The sequence below is a fragment of the Triplophysa rosa genome, linkage group LG20 (genome assembly GCF_024868665.1).
Source record: "Triplophysa rosa linkage group LG20, Trosa_1v2, whole genome shotgun sequence".
Lineage (NCBI taxonomy): Eukaryota > Metazoa > Chordata > Actinopteri > Cypriniformes > Nemacheilidae > Triplophysa > Triplophysa rosa.
The window spans coordinates 17,924,236-17,952,203 of record NC_079909.1 but is presented as its reverse complement, the minus strand read 5'-3'; the positions used below and the strand labels follow the sequence as shown (position 1 = coordinate 17,952,203).

The 27,968-nt window shown below is 38.9% G+C and overlaps 1 protein-coding gene across 14 annotated transcripts in view; it reads left to right on the top strand.

Annotated features, from left to right (window-relative positions):
- The window catches only part of kcnab2a (potassium voltage-gated channel subfamily A regulatory beta subunit 2a), a 69,903-nt gene that overhangs the window by 35,863 nt on the left and 6,072 nt on the right, over nt 1–27,968 (top strand). For 12 of the 14 annotated variants that reach the window (XM_057362521.1, XM_057362519.1, XM_057362511.1 and 9 more), the window contains 10 exons: nt 21,023–21,066; nt 21,287–21,324; nt 21,533–21,612; nt 24,128–24,172; nt 24,854–24,898; nt 25,031–25,074; nt 25,547–25,633; nt 26,284–26,369; nt 27,628–27,748; nt 27,827–27,921. In XM_057362521.1, coding sequence (XP_057218504.1) covers nt 21,023–21,066; nt 21,287–21,324; nt 21,533–21,612; nt 24,128–24,172; nt 24,854–24,898; nt 25,031–25,074; nt 25,547–25,633; nt 26,284–26,369; nt 27,628–27,748; nt 27,827–27,921 — 685 coding nt within the window. Of the gene's footprint in view, nt 1–11,286; nt 12,079–21,022; nt 21,067–21,286; nt 21,325–21,532; nt 21,613–24,127; nt 24,173–24,853; nt 24,899–25,030; nt 25,075–25,546; nt 25,634–26,283; nt 26,370–27,627; nt 27,749–27,826; nt 27,922–27,968 lie in introns of those variants that run through there. The other 2 variants (XM_057362512.1, XM_057362513.1) reach the window with 2 other exon arrangements.

Here is a 27,968-nt window from a genome sequence, read left to right as displayed (position 1 = left end):
ATTATTCGTAAATAAGGCGTGCATGCACGCTCATTCCTAATTAGCATAATCCCTGTTTATGATTTACAGCTACGCAAATTACGTATCTAGGAATGCTGTGGAATCCTCTGGATTCCATTCTCATGTTTGGCATGTTATACAGTATTGCATAAATTCATAAAAGACTAATAGGCTGCTATATCCCTAACAATAAATTAATAAATTAACGTGTGTCCACCAAAGCGTTTCTAGCCAGCTGAAATAATGCCTGGTGCTCTTTTGAAAATAACCAGCTGGTGGCGCTTGAGAGCGCTTTGACTGGAATGCGCGTTTTTTTGGCGAAATATCATTATGATACACAAAGGTCGCGTTAACTGAAAATTCTCCGTCATTTTGACGTATTACAATGAGGGCAGCTTGTAATTCCCCTTTTTGTCGAGTTGGTAGCATCCAATCATTTCCTTTCCTTTTCCAGTGCATCAAAATGCAGTGTAATCAGTTTGTCAAGAATTTTGAATGTTTTACGCACCATTTACACGTGGTGGGGAGCAGGTGTAGCCTACATTTTTTTCGTACCAACTAAGATTTTGAAAATAGGAACATTTTTATGAACTGTTAAATTTACATCAGAACGACTTTACAAACGATTTACACAAAAATTCATTCTGCTCGTGTTTCATGAATGAGGCCCATTAGCCTATATTTATTTGTATGTTTGCTTTATAACATTTACTTGTGCTATTGCTTCTGCACATACTACTTTTTTATTTTAATACTTACTGATTAGTTGTCTTCAACAGTATTTGACATTTCAGTTAGGCTAATAGTTTATATATAATTATCTTATTTATTGAGATTACATAGGTAAAAAAAAATAAAAAAATAACTAGACAATATTAATTATTTATTACTTTTTAAGGTGGCACCAGGGAAATTTTGCCAGTGTCAGTAAAAATTCAAATCACTTGCCCGACCTGGCCAGTAGAAAAAATCCTTAGCATTGAGCCCTGAATTGGCACCATTGATAGGAATTTTAATTATCTGTAGTGCGTCTTCATGGCCAACTTGGCTGTATTACCTGGCAGCGTCGAATGTTTTGTTTGTCAATATTGTGATCTCTTGGACACTTTCGCTTCTCTCTTAAACTGATGGTCCATGTTTCCCTGCTCTTTAAGACTCAAGCTGTTATACCTGAGGACAATATGGTCGTATGAGATGATGTTTTGTCTTAAATTGAATAAATTGATATTGAATATTTCAAACCCAGCCTTAAGTCTATCCCTGACATCATCACTAAACTAAACCTTAAATCTGATTGGCTGTTGCTCTTCAACATAGCATGTTCAGCAAAATTCGGTTCACTGTGTATCTTCGTCGTCCCTCGTTCTTTAAAAAATGCTGCATCCGGGTCAGGCAAAAACATGCATTTCCGATCACCCTCATCACTAATTCAGGGATGGAGGGATAGATAGACACTGAAGCTGTGAAAGAGAATGCCTCTCATGCTGTACTTTGTGTCTTCTTAAGACAGACAATATGGTGCTTGTGTAACACTAGTACACACTAGGTTAACATGGGCAGATCTCTTATCAGTGTGCTAAAGACTGGGCTTTGATTGCAATGCACTTAAGTTTGCCAGTAGCCATTGTAATCCTTGTAATCCCAGGCATGGTATTCTGTATAGAACATACAGTCCTCTCCTTGACATGCGACTGTCAGAGGAGCACTCTGTAGAATTAAGTTTCACTCACAAAAGCAATTTACTTACGTACTTAAGACACTCGCTGTTATGTTAAAACGAACTTTTAAAAATCTTGTTGTAACTTTTCAAATCATATCTTTTCTTAAATAAAATATTTTGCTTAACTTCTATGCAATATTCTGCAAATAATTCATCTCCAGCCACATACTCAACATACAAATCTTGTTTAGTTTGGATATTTTGAACCGTCTATAGGACCTCTTTACTGTAACTGCAAAGCAAAGTTTATTCATTAATTCTTTAATTCTTGTGCGAATTTACTGGCAAATAAATATGCTGGGACTCATCATCTCATTTAATAAGAGTCAAATCCTAAAAAAAACCTTGCAAGTCATTTCCTTTAGGAAAGTAAACAACATATATCTTGTTGAAACGTGTGATGTTGCATAATTCTAATTGTGTGCCATAAAACCATTCCTATGTATTATTAGTATTATTTAAAGTTTGGAGAATTTGGAAAATGTGTTTATTTTATGATTTTGGGATTTTGTAGTAAATAATATGACACTGTCTTTTTTCTTGGTTTACCCGTAATTCACTACTTCATTTCCTCTGAAATGACCCTTCTAAATCATTGTCAAATTAAATCAACCCTGTATGGATTGTCAGGTTGTAATGACCACACACAAACACTAGATGGTGATCCTGTTCCGTAAAGACAAAAGACATGCTCTCTCTCTCTCTCTCTCTCTCTCTCTCTCTCTCTCTCTCTCTCTCTCTCTCTCTCTCTCTCTCTCTCTCGTCTCTCCTCTCTCTGACTCACTCTACTCTCCCTTCTCTCCCTTCACTCTCCTCTCGTCTATCTCTCTACTCTCCTCTCCTCCTCTCATCGCTTCTCTCTCTCTCTACAAAGTACTAACTACTCTCATTATCTCTCCTTCTCTCTCCTCTCTCCTTCCTTCTCCTACATCTCTCTCTCTCTCTCTCTCTCTTCTCTCTCTCATCTCTTCTCTCTCTCTTCGCGTCTCCTTCTCTCTCCTGTCTCTCTCTCTCTCTCTCTCTCTCTCTCTCTCTCTCTCTCTCTCTCTCTCTCTCTCTCTCTCTCTCTCTCTCTCTCTCTCTCCTCTCCTTTGCTCTCTCCTCTCGTCTCTCTCTCTCCTCTCTCTCCTCTCTCTCTCTCTCCTCTCTCTCTCCTCTCTCTCCTCTCTCTCTCTCTCTCTCCTTCTCTCCTTCTCTCTCTCTCCTCTCTCGTCTCTCTCTCTCTCTCTCTCTCTCTCTCTCTCTCTCTCTCTCTCTCTCTCTCTCTCTCTCTCTCTCTCTCTCTCTCTCTCTCTCTCTCTCTCTCTCTCTCTCTCTCTCAGACATTAACTTTCTGACATCATTTCAGGACATTGATGGATGATGCATGACGACGTTAATCGGTGTGATGTCCATGAAGGAGATCAGGTCAAATGTCTCGGTGTGAGAAATTACCCAAACAAACTGTTGAATATTGATTTTAAAATATCCATGACATACTCTGGAAGTTAATCTAAAATGGCATGGATGTTTACAGGAGCAGCACATAGTCTATCATAGTCTACAGGAATACAAATGTATATTTATTTGATTTGTATGATGTGTCCTGCATGTACTTCTTGAAACACCATGTGTCAGTATATGCACAGAGCTTAACACTCAAAATGACAAAGCTTACAACAATTGCACAGGTGCCACAGAAATAGTTGATCCCTATTAGCATGAGATAACTGCAGATGTTGTCAAACCTTGTGGAGATAGCAGGAATAGAAATTTGGATCTATGTTTGCTGATTCAACAAAATAGTTCAACAACAAAAATTGTTAGGCTGTGCTGTGTACACTGTATTTGTGTTTCTCTTCACTGTATTTTCATTGTCTTTTTAAGAAATCCTAATGGACACTCTGAATATAATGTTCAGCAGACAGATGATATACCCATTATTGCTTTGGTCATGTGAGCTAATGGGGAGTGGCACGCCATCAGATCATGTTTGCGGTCATGGCAGCGCTTGTAAAGAGCAAAACATGCTGTTAAGAGCTGTGTGAGGCTTCTAAGGTTAAAATCTATAGTTATCCTTGCTGACATTTTGTGAAAATGACTCATGAAATGTTTATCCACATCAATATGGCAGCATGACGTAAGAGGGTTTCCCCAGATCTTTCCTAACGTCATGAGCCTGAGATAACCTGACATGCTTCTCAAGGCAAACATCAATGGACAGGCTTTGAGTTTATCTGAAGAGCACGCAAGAGCCCAGAGGTACTGATACATCGCTTATACTCTTGTCATTTACAAGTATATGATTACATTACAGTACATTAAGATTTATGATCCCGTTAGAGTAATCAAAGATTTAAATGAATTTAAGAGTGATATAAGTGGAGATTTAAATGTATTATCTTGTTTTTGAGGCAATTGCCAGAGTTTTGCCATGTTCTTGCAACAGTAAGGTGATCTGTGTGGTTGTAAATGCATTTGCTTTTATGTTGCTACAATCCTTCAGAATTTTGGCGTAGTATTTTTTGCCCATTTTATAGTTGCACAGGTTAAATCTGATTTGTCTAATCTGTGTTTCCATAGGTTTAGATGCTCAGAAGACATTGTACTGAATATAACAAGTCCAGTGATGTAACATTGCTTTAGTGGCAAAATGTTCTGCAACAAACCCGGGGGAATTCAGTCTTAACTGTACTTCTGATCTCCCATTTTTCTCATGCGTGGTAGCGTGGATTTTGATCCCTCGGTGCCTTGTTATAAGAGACAGAAACAATTGATTCGTAAAGCCTTCGCTTCTCCGTTTAGAGAAAAATCTTTGAGACCTCTGTGTGTGTGTCGTCTTTGTGCATTAGTGTGACGCTTATTGAGACTCATCGTTTCGGGAGACTATCAGATTTGTTTGCTGACCACCAGTTTCTCTTCCTGTCATATTTGGATTTGACTGGTTCGAGTCTTGTTAATGGGGTCAGTCTCCACCTGTCAGGTGATTCAGTGTGTTTTGGTGTGATTGATTCAAGCCTTCTGGCAAAATCGTGAAACCCTGCCTCTCCAGAAAAAGACAAAAGTGTTGCAGGTGAGGGACCTCTGTCACAATTCTTCCGTCATCACAAGCTTTCTGGAGATGTCAGTGGGTCTAACAGTGATGGATAGGGTCTGTCAGCGAGCAATTAGGGACCGCCTGTGAAAATGACACCTCATTTGTGGATGTTAATACTTATTCTAGCAGTTTATCATGCAAGCTATTTCCCATTTCTTCTATGTGAATGTAAACATGCATGTGGGCTTCATATTTTCTAAATCATTCTGAATAAATTCCTGGCAATGTGATTATCAGCAAGCAGTAATAACTGTAGCTGTATCCCTCTCTTTCATAGCAAGAACCGGATATTGTGCTGTCAGCGCTGTGTGTGAAGACGGTCCAGAAGGAAACTGAGAGATTTGAGGAGCTCGGTAGATTTGAAAGATAAGCTGAAGTTGAGCTCTTAATTACAGCTGTTGAGACGGTGACATCGGAGAATCGACTACTGAAAAGCTTGTAACACTAGCGCAAGCTTTTCTAAAGAGTTAGCTGATGTTAGTTTTACTGTTTTGAGTCATTTTCACTTGTCGCATAATGTAAAGCTTTTTTGCATTGATTCTGAATTTATTTATATGTCTGTTTGGTGGTGTCTATCAACTTTCAAATACAAAAAAACTTTTATTTGTAGGATGTACTCCTGGATTTATTCGGTCAATTCATTTTATATTTAGTTTTAAGGTTTTTAGAACAAATCAATCATATTATTTAATTTTTGAATATTTAAGTCTGTCTTTTGCCATGAGCTTAGTCATAGAAGCTGGCTGGGTTTAAAACGAAATAAAAAAATTAATTAAGAGATTATTTAAAATAGTCATCACCACATTGATATTTATTCAATTTCATTCATTGACGTTTCAGCAGAAATATTGTGACAATTAAATAAAATTACTGCATATTTTGGCAATTTAAGTATTCCGTTATTTTGTGTGTACAGAAAAATATCATACAGTGCACAGCATACATGCTGAGTAACTAATCTGAATAGTTTTTTTTTTAGAAAACTGTAAATGAGTTGGATCATCAAAGGCATGCGTTTTGAGTCGTGTGAGTTCTTAAAGTTGTGTAAGTAAATGTGAAATGACAGTTGTCGTGTTACTGACCCCAGTTGCAGTCTGTCCCGTCTGACAGGATGCTGTGGCAGCGTTTCTGAAGAGAAGTGGACTGTGTAATAGAAAAGCGCTTGGTTGAGGAAAGGTTTAGGACCTCATGATTCATGAACTGACTGTGGTTGTATTTATATATGTTTGTCAACATCCTATCAACGCTGTTAGAATTTTTAAGGAAATATATCAGTAACCTTTAAAAGAAGCCCCAGTTAGATTTTGGCAATTTTACAACTTGATTTACTGCATTTTTAACTGGAAATTTGGTGTGTTAACCACTTAATTTGCTTGCTGAAGTGCTTTTTTGTACGTGTTTCCTCTTTATAAAAACACATGATACATGATACACAAAGTATAGACATTCAATGAAAATAATACATACTGTTCCTTTAAGAATCTTTACATCTACAGTTGTTTACACTTTGTCTGTCAGTATAAATACACATCTCCAGGGTAAATTTTCTGTTTTAATATATTCTCTATCACAGGAGTGTGTAGCAGCTGTTAGTTAAGTGTGATTAGATTGATTTACATAATGGCCTTTTCTGCATTCCTGTGTTTGTTAGCGTGTCGTGATATGAGGTATTGCTTGCCAACAAGTGGCAATTCTCCATCTGCAGGTCACTTTTAAAACTAAAGTGTGTGCAGGATATCGGAATAGTCCATCAGGGAATATTCAGCGTGACAGCAAAGAATGCAATTACGGCGAGCATCAACAAAACGACACACGAATGCATGGATTTCAAGTTTTCATGATGTTTTGCTCAGCTGTTTCTGTTTGGCTTTAATCAAAAAGCAATTGCTTTCTGCCATTCAGTGTTCCATACGAGACGTTGTCATCACCATGTAGTTGGTGATGACAGTGAAAATGCTTAAATGTCATTATCGGTTGCTGTTTAATGTTGTTTTAACCAGGCTCAGACAGAATCTGCTGACTTTCCACATTTTCTGCACAGGTTTTAGGGGAAACATCTGGTGGAATGGATTTGAATCTATCAAAATGAGTTAAGCAGAATGTATTATTTGGGTAAATTTATTAGACACAAATTCGTCATACTGTATGTGAACACGTGTCTCTCTTTTGTGAGGTTTCATGCTTGAAGTTTGAATTGTTTTATCACAGATTCCTGTAGAGAGTTATGGATAAAGTTTTAAACCCAAACGCAAAACCAAATTCAATCATGTAGTTTAGAATTATCGTTCAGGGTCTGGTCCAGAAAGTCATCCTTGGACATTGTGTGGATGAAAACTTCAGTTGCCATAGCGATTGCACATCCGCCTTCTCAAATTCACAAGGACTGTGACAAGTCAGTGTAGGAAGAAGACTTTAAATTGGCAAACTGACAAAATACACGAGTTGTGTCTTGCATTGATGAAACTCTCTGGGTTATTGCGACGGAGACTGCGGTCCTGGTTGTCGCACTCTCATCGATCTTCCTCTTTCACATTTTACCGAATCATGAACCAATATCAACCGGCCCAATGAATCGATGTGCTTAGTGAAGCATGGTGGTTATGAATCGTTTGTTACTTGGCAACAAGAACCCACACACAGGTCAAAATACAAGTACTTAAAGAGAGCCGCAACCCAGATGGCTGTGCTCATCTGCGGAGGGTTGTGTGACAGTGGTGTGGGTTTCACCGTGGTACTGTACGTTCAGATACACAATATGACTAAACGAGGCTTGTTCGGCTTGATATACTACTTGCGTATTGTGTCACACGTGCTGACGCTACGGAGCATGTCGGATCGTGGCATTTGCATTCAGCACATTCGAAGGTGTGTATCACAAATCCAAGACCATTTGATGTTTAAAAATATGTATATACTGCAGAAACTGTTGAAGAGGTTTGGGATGTGTTTGCGGCCATGAGCACACGCACACACAGAGTTCTGTCCTTATTGTTTGATCGTAAAAGAAGCTGACATTGACAAAGCCTCTTGCTCTGCTTCACGAGTTTTGCATCGTTCAGGGTTACACACGGGTGACAGAATTGGCGGCTGAGGTTGAACGAGTGTGGCATGTGAGCCTCCTCCAAACCCACCTGACCCATCCCTGCTTAACCTAAACTGTGGATAAACAAGAGGTCTTTGGATGCAAAGTTTGCCAACAGACTTTAAGAAGCCTGCCTCCAACCAATATGTGTTTTGTTCATGTGTGTTTCTATGTAGGTACATTTTTACTGGAGAGACGATTATGTTCCAGGACTGTGCCAGTACATCACATCTCAATATCTAGCGATACTTTATCCTTGCATCCATAGCTTTATATATTTATTTGTGCATTTATTTTATGTCTTAGCCACATTTCATAATAGAGAAGGGAGGCTATTGTCTTTATTGCAGTCCAAGATGCTTTTGTAAGACACACGTGATTGAAATTGAACCCACGCATTCTCAAGGTCCCTCTCGCGCAGTTTCAGTCATGATCCAGTTATGGATTATTTTGTTATATGTGACGACGTATTGAACTGAGATACATCTCCGTGCATCTTGTATCACGAGGTAGTTTGTGATTATATAGTTCTAATAGAAAAGTGTTGTCTTGCTGGAGATATTTGACCGTACATAGAAGTGCTTTCACCAAAGTATGTGCATGTGTTGCTGTTTTTCAGTAATGTAATGTCCTTTTTTTACAATTGATTTGTAAAGAAGACTTCAATCAAGATTTAAAGGGATTATTATTTTTATTACAGATTATTTAGTTCACATAAAGAAGATGTGTTGGAGACGATGCCTGTAAATATTAATATTCGTTTGGCTTTTTAAAGGAGCAATGTGGAGATTTTAGCGGCATCTAGCGGGAAGGTTGCAAAATGCGAAAAAACGGCTCACTCAGAACGACCACCCCCCCACCCCCGTTCGAAGCACTACGGCAGATCTCACAAGACTAAGATGTTGTCACGTTTTCACTTCTTTGGTGAAGGAGATAGCGTATTTACGACACACGCCCTGTAGAGCAGTTTGTCCATTTAGGGCTACTGTAGAAACAACATTGAGAATTCCATGCAAGGGGACCCGCGCTGTATGTAGATAGAAAAAGCTCATTCTAATGTAATAACAAAGTAACGCTTCATTATGTAAGGTCTATGCACCTCTGAACACATAGTTATGCACATTATATTGCATTTCTGTCAATAGATCTTCCAAAGAATGACACACTGGACCTTTTAGAAACAGCTTTACATTTTTCTTGGGTTTGTACTTCTAAACAGTAAAAGTGTTTTAAATTAACCATTGAAATTAACCATAGACAAAAAAAGAATTATTTATGTCCAGTAGTTATTTTAAGTTTACTAAATATTGGAAAGTGTGACCCCAACAGCAGGTCTTTGTTAGATATGCTTCATTATTTCATTACTGTAAATGCATGCGCCATCACACACTGTCTGTCCAATCTTGTGCAGACTCCAATTATAACTACATTTCCCTTGATCTGCCAATATTAGTTTCGGATCCAGGTTCCCCATTCAGTTCCTGTCTGCATTGATCTCTATAGCCCACATAATTGGTTGCTGATGTGGGCTTCCTGTCATCCACCACATTAGAAGCCATGCCGATGCTGACGTAATTGGACAATTATGTCACATTTTCAAAAGTTACGCGAGGTGTGAAAGCCGCACAGTGTAATGAAGAGTTAAGGGAATTGCTGTCATTTTGAGGTAATAGTTGGGTTAACGTATTCCCCTGTGTGCAGGAAGGCTCGGGCGGACAGGACGCCAGGAGGGTGACTGTACCGATTAAGCCGTTTTGCTGTGATGTGCTCCAGCCTCCAGTGGCTTTGATACACATTCAGAAAGATCAAATTGCATAATGAATATTTTACACAAGCCCGCTTGTATGACGGATCCTGCCGTGCGCTGGGCTAAATTGTGTTTGTTATTCTTGCACCAGCTTTTATTCTTGTGTTGATAGTCAATAGCTTGCAGTCAGTATGGATACCTAATAACACACGAGCTGCTAGAGCGACAACAGCTGCGAGCTGTGCAAACCTCATGGTCTCTTTCTCAATCTCCTGTCTTGGACAATGTCTCTTTCAATTACATTGCTTTGTTGATTTTCATTTATGTGTATTTAATTGGCATGACAAAAATTGTGTGTTTGCATTACCAAGCATTTAAAAACAGTGTAAATATCTTGCATATCAAGTAATATAAAGGAAAAATAAAAAGTACATATTATGAAAATATTAATTAATACTACTAAGTAAATAAATAGAATGATAGAATGTAAAATGAAACAAGATTTAGATACTTTCTGTTTGCTGAGGTGCAGTTACAGAGTGTTTTTAAACATGTGTGGTTGATAGTGTGTCCTGGGTGGTTTCTAGGGTGTTGCTATGTGCATGCTAGGGACGTGACAGCGACGATCTATGATGAAAACGATGATCGTTTGGGTCGGTAAATACATTAAAAAAAAATATTTTCTTTCTTTCTCATTGGTTATGCTGGCATTTCGGGTGGTACCCAGAGATCTGATTGGTTGCGTTGCGGTCCAGAGTCAAGTCCGGAGCACAAAAGGGCATATTGAAAGCGCACGGCGATGCCTGGTTTCACTTTGATAAACTTCACAAAAATACAGTCAAGTGCAAAATGTGCAGCACCAAGCTGCATAATAAACATACAAATCTACAACACGTTTGATTCGTTATCATCTTACACTCTGTCTACACCGCACGCGAGCGGCGCGATGCAACGTGGCAAAAGCAAAAAGAAACCGAACAAGGCGTTTTTTGTCTCTTCACGCTGCATCCATTGGGCAGAGAATTTTTGTTTGTAATGGGTTCTAGTGTTGTATTCGCGTTTTCAATCCGTATCAATGTTGTAATTAAAATCTTTTCATTGTCACCATGAGGGACACACCCTGCCCCCTCTAATGCCCCACCCCCAAGATATCGAGTATTCGTTTTGAAAACTCGAAATGAAATATGATCAAAAATGCTCGTCCCTAGTGCATGCTTGGGTGTTTTATAATGGTTGTAGTTTGAAGCTGGGTGTGCTGGGTGGCTTGTGATCTTGCTATGATGTTGCTTTGTGGTTGCTGGGTTGTTCTGGGTGGTTGCTAGGTAGATGCTCAGTGGTCCAAATCAAAGTGCCACTGAGACATTTCTCAAAATATCTTCTTTTGTGTTACACAGAAGAAGTCATATACATGTTTTAACTGCATGAGGGTAAATAAATGATGATTTTACTTTTGTTCAAATCAAGTATGAGCAGTAGTAAGCGTGATTTTCCCCAGAAAACTGCTCAAATAAAATCAAATAATACAAATAAGAGGAAACACCCTTTCTCTCTCATGCTGTGTCGATTTATACTCTCTCTTCAGCTCGGTTTGCCCCTCCCACCCTCTCGTACTCGCTCGCTCACGCTCTGCCTCTTTGTGTCTTGTGCTGTGGATGCGCTTGTAAATTTAATCTGTGCTAAGGAGGAGCAGCAGGAGTAAATGTTAGGCATCACGACATGAGAAGACAAACTGTTTATTGATGCATCTGTCTGTTTGAATACATTGGGCATTGTGTGCCGACACTATCATGCAACAGATCTGACGCTGCGACCTGAGATTACAAAGAAAATGTAAAAACAGCTGTATCTGTGATCAGGGTTGAAAGAAGGATTGCAAAGAGAGAGTGCTGAACGTGGAAGTCAAAATTAAGATCCTGCCTTTCTGTGGACATTTTGTGGGAAATCTAGCTGTGTGTGGCATGGAGTTCCTGAGCAGCAAACTAGATGATAATCGAACTGTGAACTTCATGTGCCGGTTGGGAAAGCAATGATATGGGATGCGGTCGAGTACGGCTACAGCGGATCAGTCCTCCCGGTCATTCCCCACCTCTCAGTGAGCGCTCCGACTGAAGCAAACAGGATTCAAGTCCACTGAGAAACTTTTGAGAACTGCTTATAACTGTTTGTGCGAATTGTTTTAATTGTGCACATTTTGGGGACTGTATTCTTCAGGTGAGGTTTTTTGTGAAAGCTCTTCAAGTCACAATGCAGGTTTCATTTGTGTGCACGGACCATCGGTCCATGAGCCGGAGCACGGACGATAGACTCAATCGACAAAACGCCAACAGTCCAAACACGGGTACCCGGAGCAAATTCAAAGCCGTGGCTATGGTGGCGCGGAGCCTCGGTCAGCTGTCCGTCCAGAGCGTGCCCTCTTCAAGCGACCAGAGCATGAGAACTGGCATGAAATATAGGTAGGAAAATATGTGCCTTGATTGTGGAGTGTCATAAATTTAGCTTGGAGATGGAGTTGGAGATGTTATCCAAAATTCTTATAATGCAACTTGATATCGGTTTGTTTGTGGTAATTCTGCAAAATGATGTGCACAGTTTTCATTTAAATTATGTTAGATTTTACGTTAAAATTACGTTGAAATGTAAGTAATGATATTTCATCGCAATAGTAAAGAAAATGTTGAATGATCCTGTCAGGATCAATATTGTAATAATTGACATCTTCCTGTGTCTGTATATATTTTTCCATTTCTACAAAGTGGCTTCATTGCATATAATGAAATTTCCCCCGTAAATTGAACTGTTACTCTTCAAATGGTTGAGCAAATGCAGTTTTGACTGTCTGAGAATAATGGTCATTGTTTTTCTTAATCATAGTAACTCAATTGTGCCTCTGGCAATCTATATTCATATTCCTGCAATGCTTATATGAGCTTTTGCGTGGAAACAAGAGATTTTTTTAGTGCAAATCACAGATGAAATAACACATACAGTACTCAAACCAACTTTTTGTTCATATTGTAAAATTTACTTAACCGACCATTTGAAAGACAACATCTAAAGCATACTGTATGTATTATAGTAACATTCTCTAATTTGAAGTCACTTTTACAATTCATTCTTTTACGTTCCAATGAATGTGGTGTGAAATAAAAATTTAACTTCACAGTATCTGCATCCGTTAGCAACAAACATGCAAAAAGTATTTGTTCATTTGCATAATGACTGGTGAAAAACACTGGAAGATAGCTTTCTACATTTGCAGAAATATTCTAATAATGCCTCTAAATGGAGGCGTGTGATCTTTTCTTCCATTTAGTATCAGGATCGCAGTGAAGCGATTTTGTTGTCAGAGGCTCCAATTAAGTCAAGTTTAACATCACTTCAGTAGGAGTAAGAGTTGAAGTTAGCTAGATCTAAGTTCATGTCATTCATTTTATTTTTTGTTATTTGATAATTGAAGCTTTGTCTTTGTTTTAAAGGGTATCCAAAGGAATAGTCCACAGATATATTTGTATATAAATAAACATTAATGTTGAGCTCATTTAGGGTAAGGTCATGGGTTCAAGTCCTAAGAAACATGCATATTAATACAGCGTAAACCTGAAATGTACCGCAGATCACTTTGGATAAAAGCGTCTGCCAAACTGGATAAATTTGAATTGAAAAATAATGTCATTATTTGCTCTCTTAAAGTAGAAATTGATCTGTGAATAACGTCTGGTTTTGGTCTCTTTCTGACATTAAACTATTGTATAGCTATTGTTTTTTTATGACATGGCCACAATGAGAATTTGAACAGAAATACTCGATCTTTTATTGAAAAATGTCTTTGTTCTGTAAAGTGAGAAAAAACAACCACGAAAGAAATGAGAATGAATGAACAAATAAGTTCCTTTTTGATGAACTATTCTTTACTTTCTAACCGAAAAGTATCTTCACTTGCTCACTGCACCAAATTGCTCTTGCTGTATTTCTGCGAGGTGAAGCATATTTGATAGCAGGACCTTCTGCAGTCTTTCGGAGAGATCTGAGCCCCTGTGCCAATTTTCAAAGGTCCTTCCGGCTGTAAGAAGCTCACCATATTGACTGCAAGAGCGGTATCTCATCTTCTGGCAGTGTGTGTCTGTGTGGACAAACTAGAACATTGCTCAGAGGCGAACTTCTCTAATGATGCTCAGAGCGGACTCTGCCGGAAGATACAAAAGCCCGTGACACGGTGAATGTGTTCTTTCTTCCTTCACACAAGGAAGAGTCCATGTTTATGTGTATAGAGGCCATGGGCCGTGTTTTTGAGTTCTTTTGAGTGTTTCTTTGTGCGTGTGTGTGCGTGCGTGCGTGCGTGCGTGTGTGTGTGCGTGCGTTTGAGAGCACTGTCCATTCACCCAGAAGAAAGCGCTGTGGATTTACTGCGCTCTTGTCAGTGTGAGTTTCAGTGATGTTTCGTATTAAACCCCTTGAGCTGTTGCTTGTAGAATTGCACTATTGCACTGATAGTTCTTCACAGGAAGTTGCATCACTGACCACTTTTAATTTGCCAGGCTAATGTAAAAAAGAAGCTTCTAGGCAAAAAAAAGTAAAAGAAAGGTGATGCCATATTATTGTGAACTCTGCGCTATGATGAGTTTTCACTCTCCAAGGGATACAAATCTTCCAGTCGTGTTTTCCCGGGATTCACGCTGGCAGCTTTGTGTAATTTTCTTTAGTCACTTCCAATCAAAATCTCATTCTGCACCGCTGAATGGAAGCAGACAGAAGGCTATTGTAAAGAGATGGGGATGGAGGAGGGCTTTCAATTAGCCATCATCTTCCTCCAATCCAGCTTCTGCAGTAATACTCGGCTCTCTCTCCACGGACTGACGAAGGCATTGTATCGGTGAGTGTGGAATTGGGAATGCCGCTGTCTGGTAGATTGAGCCAGCTTGACATGGCCGCCTTATCCGCTGTCTTTGAGACGCTTTGGTTTAGCTCTGGGGACAGATTAAATGAATCCAGTGAGAATTGAATTTATGATTTAGTGGAAGAGCCTCACAATGGAGGGGTGGCTATATTAAAGGGATACTTCACCCAAAAATTTAAATTCTGTCATCATTTACTCACCTTCGAACACAGACAAAGATATTTGGAAGAATGCTTGTAACCAGACAGATTTTGCCCCCCATTGACTCCCATTGTAGGAAAAAATACAATGGTTGTGAAGTGCCCCGGAACTGTTTGTGGTCCTGCATTCTTCAAAATGTCTTCTTTTGTGTTCAACAGAACAAAAAAATGATAAAGTAATTTTTCCTATTATGGGAGTCAATGGGGGTTGAGATCTGTCCGGTTATAAGCATTCTTCCAAATATCTTTCTCTGAGTTCATCAGAACAAAGAAATGTATACAGATTTGGAACAACTCTAAGGTGAGTAAATGATGACAGAATTTTTATTTTTGGGTGAAGTGTCCCTTTAAATAAACCTTTTTATTTAGATCTTTTATTCTGCAAAATAATAAATAGGTTTAGGAAAATGTGTGAAGGGATTAAAGTCAGTCGCTCACGCGTGCTCGCTAACCTTCGCTTGAAAACAATTGACTCGATTTAGCTTAAAGGTTAAGGTAGGTTTTGAACCAAAGTTTAAACGAGAAATTGAAGTGTGTTGTAGAAGATAAATGAACCGTGTTAACCATATTTTAAGAAATGAATGCTGTACGAACTGTAAAACTTCATTAGATTTCCTCTTAATTCATTTTCAGTATTTCATATACCCTGTTAGATGTCATGTCACAGATTGTTTGTGAAATTGCCAGATTTATAGCATAGCGTCAGATTTGGCAGTATTAAAATTGATTGTAATTTAACATATGCAGGTCATATATTGATTTTAAAGATTAATCTTTGTTTTGTTTTTTTTGTCCAACACAGCATATAACCTGTAACCGTACCATTGTTTTCAAAAAATTTGAAAACAAACTGTTAATAATCTATTATTTTATATTATTAGTATTTTATTTATAATATAAAATAGCATAAGAGAGATTTTTCCTCATTTTTTCTAAATGTCATGCCATAGGAAACGTGTGGTTTATTTGTCAATTACCCAAATAGTGTTATCAAGAATCTGTAATTTGAAGGTTTGTCTGTAAACATTAGTGTCGCAGCTATTTAATGACAGTCCGTCTGTGTTGTATAAATATGTAGACACGTGTATGATTTATGTGTATGATCTGCCATTCACTTAAATAGCTAAAATGCACGAAAATTGCTACATAATTGTAAGTTCTGAGATAAATGCATTTGTATGTACTGGATAGAGAGAGAAATGATGGCACAGAACGTATTAAAATGTTTTTTTAAACGTTGAGAGTGGGCTTGTAGAGAGATTGTATTGCACTACTGATCTCACTATCACACATGCACATGAAATAACGCTTGATAAATGTTTGTCAGAAGCAAACAAAACCATTAACAAAGAGAAACACAATAAATTCTCCATCTCACGCATACGTTTCTATTGAAAGCGTGTGCACACTGATAACTAATGTTTTTTCTGGAATGAGACCTGACAATGGATGCGCATATGTGTTCTCTCATCTGTGCGCTGCTGATAGGGTTTAATTAAGACTCACGTATAGAAACATCTATATTCACTGGCAGCAGAATGTTGTGGTATTGTGTTCTAGAAATAGATTTATTAGCTCTGGCAGAGCAGAAATAGACGCATTCATTCATTTCCCGACTAATTTGTATTGTGTTGATTGTATCTCCGTGCCTAGAAATTGCTTTAGTAGTTTGCTGCCATTCAGAGAGAGAACATTATTTGAAAGCCAGCACAGCCAGAAAACAATAAATGTTTGCTAATTGAATGAAAGTGTCTTTAAATTGCTACATGTCAATAGTTCCATTACAAGAAAAGCAAGACGATGCTCAACAGAATGCAATGAAATGCAGAATCTTGCAGTGGTCTTATTTTGCTGTTTTCATTGTTTTTTTTAATAGTGAAGCAGTTCGGCACAGACTGATGCATGGTGTATTATTTTTGTTTAGCTTTTTTTTTCAGAACAGTCTTTGTGTCAGTAACAGGCCTACAGTAAGATACTTTAAAATGCTGTTTATGTTGTCAGCGCTCTGGTTTTTGGAGATTCTGTCTTAATTGTTAGATATAAAAAGTACAAATATATCGTTTTTATATGCTGTGATTGGATCAGATTTATTTCTGGGGCTTGTTGCATAAATCTGTTTTGGACTAGTCTTCATTTTTTCTTTAAGTCAGTTGAATAAATCTAACTGAGGGTTTGTCAGGATTGACTTATACTGTATTTGATTTGGTTTGCCAATTTTGGCTTTACATCTATAAACCCTGAGGTTGGTAATGTGAGCCGTTCCTCAGATTGGAGGTTGTGGGAAAGGAGTGGTGTTGGTGGAGAAGAGAGAAGGATGTGGGTTGGAGATGGAACTTCTCTGACTGGATCTCAGGTAGAGCTTCTGCTTTTAGAACAGGGTGTAGGTGGCAGGCTCACACTCTGAATCGCTCTTACATAAACACATTTCACAGAACAAATCCGCACGAGGCAGCCATCAGAGAACTGTGTGCGTTTGAAAGAATCGCACACACATACTGTATTTCAACACATTTCCCACTGCATGCTTTTAATTTGGAAGATGTTACTTGCTAATTCCTTCAATTCAGAATTGAATGTCTCATGACCTCATTAAACTTAAAATTAAAGCACCAACCTTCAGCTTTGCAACCCAACAACCTTTAAGAAATTATTCTTTCTGCAATACTTTGGCCTTAAAGAAATAGTTCACCCCCCCCCCAAAAAAATGCTCTCATTGTGTTGTTCCAAACTTGCATTATTGTGTTTCTTAGGTGGAACACACACAAGGTCTTTTTTTCTGTGTAGTTCTGTAGGGGTGGTTCACCCAAAAATCACTAACCAAACAGATCTCATCCCCCATTAACTGCCAGGGAAAATAAATACTATGGGAGTCAATGGGGGATGAGATCTGTTTGGTTACTGACATTTTTCCAAATATCTTCCTTTGTGTTTATCAGAACACAGGTTTGGGACAATCTGAGGGTGAGTAAACGATGACAGAATTTTCATTTTTGGGTGAACTGTCCCTTTAAAATGAACTGGTGCTCAAAAAATGTTTGATGGCAAAAAATATCAGTGTTTGTGTTTCAAGAACAAATCAAAAATACTTGAGGGGAGATGAGGATCCAATAAGGAAAAATAGTAAAATTTAGTCTATTAGGAAAAATGTCGTTTCTATTTCGTCATTCCTCAGCTGTTATTGTGTTTTTAAATCAAGATGTCAATCCTGGTGCAGAATGCAATATTCAGAACTTCTGAGAACAAATCGATGTGAACCGTAAGGGTCTGAAAGAACTTTGCTTTCCTACCTGATTCATTACAGAGTGCTTTGTAAACAAAGCTGACTGTCCGTGTTTTCTGTATACCATTAACCTGGCTAAAAGACCCGAATGACCTCACTGGCCTCTGACTCGCTCTCCGGTGACTCCTGTCTAACCCAAACTGCAGCATTGCACCTGCGTCCAGTTCAGCCCGAGTCTGGGCCACAATCCATCATGAAGTATTTATCTCCAACTCATGAAATATTCAACACAACACAGCCAAAAAGGAGACAGTAACAGTAGCACAATAAAAAGTTTACTGGCCCGGAATATACCAGATTATTTTATCTTTTACTTTAGAGCGAGAAAGTTCATTTAAACAGCCTTGACACATTTACAACATCCACAGTCATACATTTCTCCATGTGGACAGCAGTAGTATTGAGTATCTCATGGTTTAAACTGTACTAATCATGTTAGGATCTTTTTGATGTCACAAACATCAAACCGTGGAAAGCCTCTCCCAGTCTCCATATCTCTGATCTTACTCACTGTACATATTATCAAGGACGTGGATGATGAATGAATTACAAACAGCCTTGTGGTTTGTCTGTAGCATGTTGTTTGTTTTGTCGTTGCTTTGTTTCATGAGAATAACATGCTGTAAGGTTGAGATGAACTTGTGTTAAATTATTCATGTGCAGAAATGCCATTATTTTCAAAGGGATTGTTCACCAAAAATGGAAATTCTTTAATCATTTATTCATGTCATTTTAAACCTGTATGACTTTCTTTCTTCTGCAGAACACAAAAGAAACAATACTGGACCTCATTGACTTCCATTGAATGGACACTAAACCACTGAGACATTTCTCAGAATATCTTCTTTTGTGTTCCACAGGAGAAAGATACATATACAGGTTTTGAACCACATTGAGCTGAATAAATGATGACAGAATTAGTTTTTTGTATGTTTGTTGGTGTGAACTTTAAATGTGTGGGCTTAAACACAAGAACAGCATGTGTGTGGTGAGTCGATAAAGAGAAAAAAATATCTTTAGTCATATCAATTTAATTCTACATACTTTCACAAGGAACATTTTTTTCATCAGGCACTAAATATATGCTTGTGAACAGAAGTTTACATGAGGAGGTAACCATAGCAACTGTATTAGATGATACTTTGACACAGTACAGTCTTCTTAAAATGTATGAGTTCAGTTTCACATATTAAACAAATGTATCGCACAAAAACTGTGTGGTAAAAGACTGTTGGTCACCAAGAGACATTATAATATGTTTGAGACAAAAATAACTACCTACAGAAATCCTCTCACAGTTTTCACACCCCTCCACTCACCCAAACTCTTTGTTGTTGACCCCTTTGTTGTTTGTTACTGTATATTTCCATCCAGAGATTCTCAGTGTTTGTTAATAGTACCCAGAGATATTTATGGATCGGGTCAAACCCAGCCTGCATCAAGGTAGTCGTCTTTTCTTTTGAGCCAACTGAACCATGTTTCTTTTAAAACACAGCAAAAATCAGCAGCCATATTGAAGTTTTCTGAAAATGCTCCGATGACTAGAACTTCGTAAAAAGTGGCCCACACTTTCCGCCAAAACGTCTGGCTTTCTGTGTCCCACTGTGGTCTTTCTATCATTGCATTCTTCCATCGGACACCCACATGTTTTAAAGTGGCCATAACTCTTATGTTAGTCTTGAGTACTTACAGAATAGGATCACAGCCTTCAAATATCCGAGTCTTTAGTTTGATCACATTTATTACTAGGGATGTAACGATTCACTCAGCTCACGATGCGATGCGAGTCACGATTCTGATCTCACGATGCGATTTAGTCACGATTTATTTTGAAAAAATGAGTTGAAACAAATTAGAAATGAACAACTTCCCTTGCATTATTTCTTAAATGCTTCACGTTTCTTTGTATGATAAAATAATGTTTTATTTCAAATAACAAAACTAAACTGCAATTTTATAACAAATTAATAATAGAAAAAGTCTCTTTAATATAAACAAACTAATACTGTCTGTGCTTTTCTTGGATTTTTTTGCATTTAAGAAATATCAGCATCCACGTTTAGATTTGCAGTGAAAATAGCGGCCCCTGCTGTTCAAAGAATGTATCGCGATTCAGTTCAAGCCTCAACCGATTTGAATCGTTGCTCATTACAACCGATTTTCAACCGGCTCACGGTGAATCGTTACATCCCTATTTATTACAGACAGACACAGCTGTACGATTATTTCCGAAAACATACGATGCATACCGGGGGAGGCGGAACTAAAGCACGTGCACACCCATTGCCATCAAAACACAGACATGTGACTTAGTTTCATCTTTTAACACTGGGACCGCTCCATCGATCAGTTTCAAACGATCTCCAAATCCAGCATTATATCCACCGTTTATATAGCATCCATCACTGAAATGGCGTGAACAAACAGACACACCTAAACTTCACTATTGCAAGAGTAACGAGCTGCAGCTGCAGGCCCACAGCGCAGCCAATCTTGATGGTAAGCGATATCGATATCGGTTGACGCGTGGGCGGGCGATTTCTTTCTCCTTGCCGTGGGGCCTGCTTTTCCAGGAGAATTGCCCAATAAGGGACTAAAAAAAGTTGTTACGGAACAGATTCTCATGTTCGAAAAAAACTTTCAGAAACCTATACGAACGCTTGGGGAGTGTATCGAGTGTATCGTTTTTTGACAAGTTGACCATGTCAAGCATGAGAAGACAGCACGTTTAACATGGTAAAGAAGTCAGAATGCATGAAACACCGTTGCACCACCCCTTTAAATCCAACATGGACACCCACACAGAAACATAGGCACAAACATGCTTAGTACTCCTACCCACACAGATAGTTTGTTACATCATCCCTAATCCCAGACACACACAAACACACACATATACACATGTTCTGGGTCTTAGAATCTCGTTAATGAATGATTGGACTTATTGAGAAAGCAAAGGGATAAAGAAAGCAGGGTAAACCTATTAGCTGTTGTCTATAATTTATTTCCTTTTCTTTTTTCAGAAACCTGGGGAAGTCTGGCCTGAGAGTCTCGTGTCTTGGATTAGGTGAGTTATAATAAACAGCTGTAGTGCTTTCTATTACAAGGGAAGATTGTTTTGATAGCTTGCAGATGCTTCCAGCATAGAAGATCGTGTCTTCTGATCTCTTCAGCAAGACTTTAAACGTAATCTGTGTTCTCTGTATATTTGAAGACTCTAGTCTAGTCAAGAGTGCTGTTGGTAGAGAACTGGTAATCATATAAACTCTTTCTGGATCTCCTCACAGGAACATGGGTGACGTTTGGAGGACAGATCCCAGATGAGGTGTGATGTTAGCTTGCATATTCTTTTTCTGTAATGTCACATTACCAAATGAAAAAAGATATCAAAGAGAAAAATGAACATACCAGGATGGAGCAGAATGCAGGTTTTCATTGTAAAGTTAGCCTAACACACAGAAGAGTAATGTACAGTACAGGTTTTAATAATCGAATAGACCTTGAATGACAGCCCCCTCCTCTTTTTGTGACAGATGGCTGAGCAGCTGATGACTCTGGCGTACGAAAACGGGATCAATCTGTTCGACACGGCCGAGGTCTACGCTGCGGGAAAGTGAGTGAGCCAAAATGAGCACTTCTCCCACCCCATCAAAATACAGCCGTAGTATGGCCATGTGTCGAAATATGCTCGTTTTATTGTTGTTGCCTTGTTGGATAAATAATGAAAATATTGCAAGAAAGAAACAATTCCTTTTAATTGAATTATCAATAGTGCTTGCTTCCGAACACATCAGTTTTACACTTCTGTCCTTCTGAAACCTCGTGTCTCCATATTTCATGATTTTCATTTTTTGCCATAAATCATTATTATTAGTCAACCTTTATGTTTGTAACTGGGTTTTGCAAATAAAGTATGAAAAAGTTTCCGTTTCCTGAAAAACATCTGAGGTTTCAGAAGTACAGCGACGATATGCATAAAGATTCATGACCAGGATGCTGTAAAAAAAGTCCTGGTTGCCCTAAATTTTTAAGTATAAAAAAATTGGCTGCAAAAATCATTTTAACTTCCATTTGAACATTTTCGAGTTGCTGTAACTTAAAAAAATAAGTAAATACGTGTTGTCATGACTTATTGATCACATAATTTTAACAGTGAATCAACCACTGGCCTACCCACAACATCCAGGCATCATGTGGCTGAATCTTGCACAAATAAGCACAAGGCATGTTTGTTTGTTTTTCAGAAAATGTAACATTTATCTGTTTTAGCGGTTTTAAGCATAACGTCGTTTCAAAAGGTGACTTAAAATTGATATGGCAGCTGAGTCAGGACTCATAGCGCAAGATTCTCTGTCTAACATGGGAATTTGTCTTGAACTTGTCATAAAGACTCAATGCCAACATATCTGTGTTGTTCATGGGGTCAGTTTTAACTACCATGTGAATATTGTACATGTGTGTCTGTCTGATATCGCTGGTTATTAGTTTAATCTTGGAATTATGGCATCTCTGTTACTTATTGATACTTAGCTGTTCTTTGCAAGCTATAGCAAACACTTAAATCTGTAGGATTATCCCACTTTCACAATGCGATTGCATGACCTAAATCAATCCTACCGCACAGATGGGTTTTGAGCCGTCACCAATATTTTCAATATTCATAAAACAATAGTAGTTAAGTAAAATTCCTAAATTTGATATTTTGTCATACATTATTAGATGTTCCCACGAAGTTCTGAACACACCAGCGTTGGTGTAGATGTGCATTTCCAATCTAAGAGATTTGAAGACAGTGACAGGAACACATCTGTAAATAATCCCACATGTTGTTCCCTGCAGGACTGTGTGTCCATTTGAGAATGTCATTTTTGGGTTCTGAACGAGTAGGAAGTCCCCTGACACATGACGTTTCATAAATAAACTGTGTAAATTAGGTGAAGATAGCGGTTTGTCATTAGCTCAGAGCTGGATGTGGGCATCATGGGATGTTGGCAGTGATAGAGGTGAGATGAGTGGGAAGGTCTGTTTTGTTTATCCAGCGGAATCTAATGCTGCGATGGATGCCATGCGCCGCTGCTGAAGCCCGTGGGCCGTAACAAGACAAACACCCCTGCGTAAATACACGTTGTTTTTGCGAGCCAAGAAACAAAGGCGCGCGAGCGTACGCGTCAACTGTCACCGCTCGTTCTGCGTTTCTTTCCCTCACACACTTAAGCGAGCAAAAAACCCAGACGCCCCCGAGCGCGTCTGTCTGGGTTTGACACGCTAAAACAAGCGCACAGAGCTCGCATGTTCTCCTGGATGCGCGCTACTCACATCGCCTAAGAAGACATCCTTTAAAGTTGATAAGATGGACTGCTTATTAAATCAAAGGCTGTTAGCATCTAGCATTTTCTGGCGTTTATTTGATAAAAAGGAAAACGTGGTCACCACAAGCAGGCATACCAGATCTTTTTTCCAGTTTTTTGAATGTTGTATCAATTTAATTGATGAGAGGCAGCAATAGAAAAGTGGTGGTGTCACGGAGGTTTAACTACTCGAGCTGAATTTCAGCACAGCGGTTTATTGAACTGACTGCTGCAGAACCTCGGGGAGATCTCGCTCACCGGGAGTCTTCACCGTATCCCAATTATCACCGTAAGCACCACTAATGTCTGCCAGAGAGCCTTTTAGTCTCCAGACTGTTACTGACACCCGCCTGCCCATGAAAACATTCAGGACCATTAAAGTTGCACAGGTCTTTTATCATTCATTCACATCCTCGCAGTTCGAAACGTTTGCTTTCTTTCTCAGTAAATGTTGCGTTTTAAATGCGAGGTGGTGGTTAGTACCACTGTCAATGTAAAAGGCCCTGCATTCAGACGAAGAACCGCTTACTTGGATGAAAACTGCCATGTAAATTGAACAATCACAGTTTTTACAGTATGTGAAGGCACGGTTTTGTGCCGTGTAAATGTAGAATTTGAATAAATCAGTTCAAGGTGCTCGAGTCACGAAACTACATTTTTAATTTGGCATAATGTATATTTTATTCTGCTTGAACATGCGCCGTCGGTTGCCGTTTGTGTCGGCTGTAGATGTCAATAAGATGAGGGATTAGCGCGATAAGCGTCTGTTTTCTGTCACAGGGCGGAGCTGGTGCTGGGCAACATCATCAAGAAGAAAGGATGGAGGTATGTTCATTACCGTCTGCAGCTTTTCATTTCCTCTCCGCCGTCTCTTATCTCGGCCTGGAGATCACTGCCATTGTGCCACTGCACACCAGACGGCAAAATATCAAATATTGATGCTGGGGCTTGTCGTAGATGTCTCATCTAGATATTGAAATATGAAACGGTGGCGTGTGTGCATGTGTTGTGAGGTTGATGCCTTGATATTTGTGTGTAAAAAACGTGACATGTTTAATGAAAGCTCTTGTTCAGTTGCTTTAATTCAGAGCCGGGTCGCCTCTCGCTGTGCCCGGATAATGAAATGTAAAGTAACTGAGCTCTCCGCGGGAGATCTGAGCAAGCGTTTGTGTGTGTGTGTGTGTGTGTGTGTGTGTGTGTGTGTGTGTGTGTGTGTGTGTGTGTGTGTGTGTGTGTGTGTGTGTGTGTGTGTGTGTGTGTGTGTGTGTGTGTGTGTGTGTGCGTGCTGCTTAGTCATCCCGCTAGTCAAAGCGCATCAATATCAGGCTACACAAGCCCTCACGTCTTTTTCAGTCCGGTTTGTGTGTGCGTTCCTTTCTTTGAAATTAAAATACTGTCCCCAAGCTGTTATTCTACGGTGATTATTTTGAAACTTTGTAATTGTGTTTTGAAACCTTTTCCCTGATGTCTGACCTCGTTTGAAATGATTTTCTTTTTCTATTGCAGACGCTCCAGTTTTGTCATTACAACAAAAATATTTTGGGGTGGAAAGTATGTTCATTATTATTTATAATATAAAAATGCCTTTCTCTCTGTCTGTATGAACCTAAACTCTATAAGGTCGTCATTTTGTTTTCAAGTTTGTATGAAGTATTGTTTTTGTGCTGTGATTTACTGTTTTAGAGCAGAGACAGAGAGAGGACTTTCTAGAAAACACATTATAGAAGGTGAGCGAACCGAACCATCACACAACTGCATAAGCTAGCAAGAAAACGAGTCACATATAGCACTTTACTTGTTATTAAATTCAAAGGGATAGTTCACCCCAAAATGAAAATTCTGTCATCATTTATTCACTCTCATGTTATTCCGACCCTGTATGACTTTCTTTCTTCTGCAGAACACAAAAGAAGATATTTTGAAGAATGTTGATAACCAACTGAACATTGAACCCCATTGACTTCCATTGAATGAACACAAAACCATTTCTTGTGACATTTCTCAAAATATCTTCTTTTGTGTTCCACAGAAGAAAGAGACACACACAGGTTTTGAACAACATGAGGGTGAATAATACCGACTAAGATATGGAAACATTATTCAGACTGATTTGGTTTTTAAAATCCCACAGATCAAGTTTCGATGTTTTTTGACTGATTGTATGTGTGTACATGTGTACTTAATGACATTTATCTACAGGTTTAAAGGCATCATTGGAGAGATTGCAGTTAGAATATGTGGATGTAGTGTTCGCAAACAGACCAGACCCCAACACACCCATGGAAGGTAAGTGTGAAGTTTACCCAAAATGAACTGTTGTTATTGTTTACTCAGGCTTCACCAAATGACGCCTTCTACTGAGTGCCATTGAGTTGGTAACTTTTCCAACTTCAGTAACAAGATCTTTTCCTCTGGCCGCAAGCCGGAATTAAATCTTGACAAAGGTTTTCGAGTTAGGGGGCGACTGCTCTTTAAAAATCAGGGTGGAAACGTTCTTCGATCTTCTTTTATTAGTCTAACTGCCAATGGGAAAGTTCACACAGTTCAATAGTTGAAACAAAAACAGCTCGGGGGCCTGTACCCATCTGCTCTTCTCGCCATTACACAGCACATCACTTCAATTCTCTCTCTCTCGTTCTCTATATCTCTCAACATAGAAAATGACTCGAATTCTTAACACGCATGTTTTGACAGGCCTGTTTATTAGGGATGGCTCCTTAGCGTCCTCCCCTCATATGAGACTTTGTTTTTCGAGCTGAGATTCATATTGATCGGAAGGCAATGGTTTGTTTTGTGTCGCATATTTTGATTAAACTGCTCATTTCAGAAGCTATTTATCATGTCAGCTTCCCTTCCCTGCATTCATCTAGCTTGTTTTGTTTGACCTAACCTGTCACGTTCTATTGGCACTATGATGTGTTAAATGTGATTGGCAGAGACGGTGCGGGCGATGACCCATGTGATCAATCAGGGAATGGCCATGTACTGGGGCACATCACGCTGGAGTCCTATGGAAATAATGGTAAGTCACAGACAGTGTTTCTTCTTGTACTCTATAATCAACATGTACACACGTTTGTTCCTGAACGTTCCTTTGAGAGCACCGAATCACAGGATGAATCTAAAGACGCGTGTTTAAATAGGTGCTGTCAGTGAAGCTGTAAAACAGCAGTGTTTATTCTGAGCCAGGAGAACAGTTTCACCGTCACCACTGAAATGTTAAAGAACACTGAAGTTTAGCTTGTGTTCATCACTTATTTGTCGGTGTTGAGATCTTTAATACGGTAGCTTTGCAGGGATGTTTTTCAACGTTTAAGAAGCATTTTTGTATTTCCTCAAAGTCCATTTATAATGAAAGTCAAGGGCTATCAAAGATTTTTCACATGCGGTTTTCCACTGCCCTACACAACTGTGTCAGAAATTACTTTTCGCTGTTTAGAAAGTCTTTTTTTCTGTTATTGGTGCATTATTCGTTTTTCTTATGTGATAAAACCTAAATTGAATCAGTTATTTATTACATATATTATAGTTTATTTTCTAATTCCATTCATTTTCAAAGTCTGTTGTTGTAGCCCAAATCAACAATAAAAATATGAGTATTTTAAACAAACAAAAATAAATAAACAGTGCTAGAACATTTTAGATATCTGGTCATTTCTTACGTAACTGTATTATTGTAAATACAACTTTGTACAGTTTTATTGCTGGTTTTCTTTACATTCGTCGTTTTTAAAGCTTTGTTCATTCATGTGTGTTTTTTTAGACTAAAAATAGAACACTTTTTGCTGTTTTGGCTGTTATGGGGGCGTGAAAACTACAACTTTTGAAAACAGGTTCAAAGTGCAAGATTTTATTTATGTCAAGATCGGGTTATTGTCTCCGTGTAAACTACAGAAATGCAAACATGTGTATTGCGTGTTTAGAGAACAATGCTTTGTAGAAGAACCCATATGGTTTCTTGTGTTGTTTTTTGTAGCGCTTCTTCACAAAGTGACGTCACCAACTAACTTGCGTAGTACAGTGTTTTTAGGGGTTTTTTTCTCAGATCCGTTTGAACAGGGACACGACAATGGTTTTGTAAACATGTCAAACTTTTTATGCGTGAACAGGGATCATTTTGAGAAATGCGAGATTTTTGTCATCTGTAAAAGAAACCTTTTCGAAGTTTTCGGTTTCTAGTATATCTTTGCTGCGTGAAAGTACCTTCAGAGAGTATGCCTCTAATACACCGTACATATCAAATATCCTCTTTAAAGATCTTTCTCTCTGTCGTTTTGCAGGAAGCATATTCAGTGGCCCGTCAGTTTAACCAGATTCCCCCGATCTGTGAACAGTCGGAATATCACATGTTTCAGAGAGAGAAAGTGGAGGTCCAGCTGCCCGAGCTCTTCCATAAGATCGGTGAGTGACTCTTCCATCTTTGTTTGCTCATCCGAACGTATCTTCTGACACACTTGAGTGACGCTGACCTGTCCTCAGGTGTCGGTGCGATGACTTGGTCCCCGCTGGCCTGTGGAATCATCTCGGGGAAATACGACAGCGGGGTCCCGCCGTACTCCCGCGCCTCGCTGAAGGTACCTCATTCCCCACGAGCCTCTCTGTCGCTCCTCTTCCTGCTCTT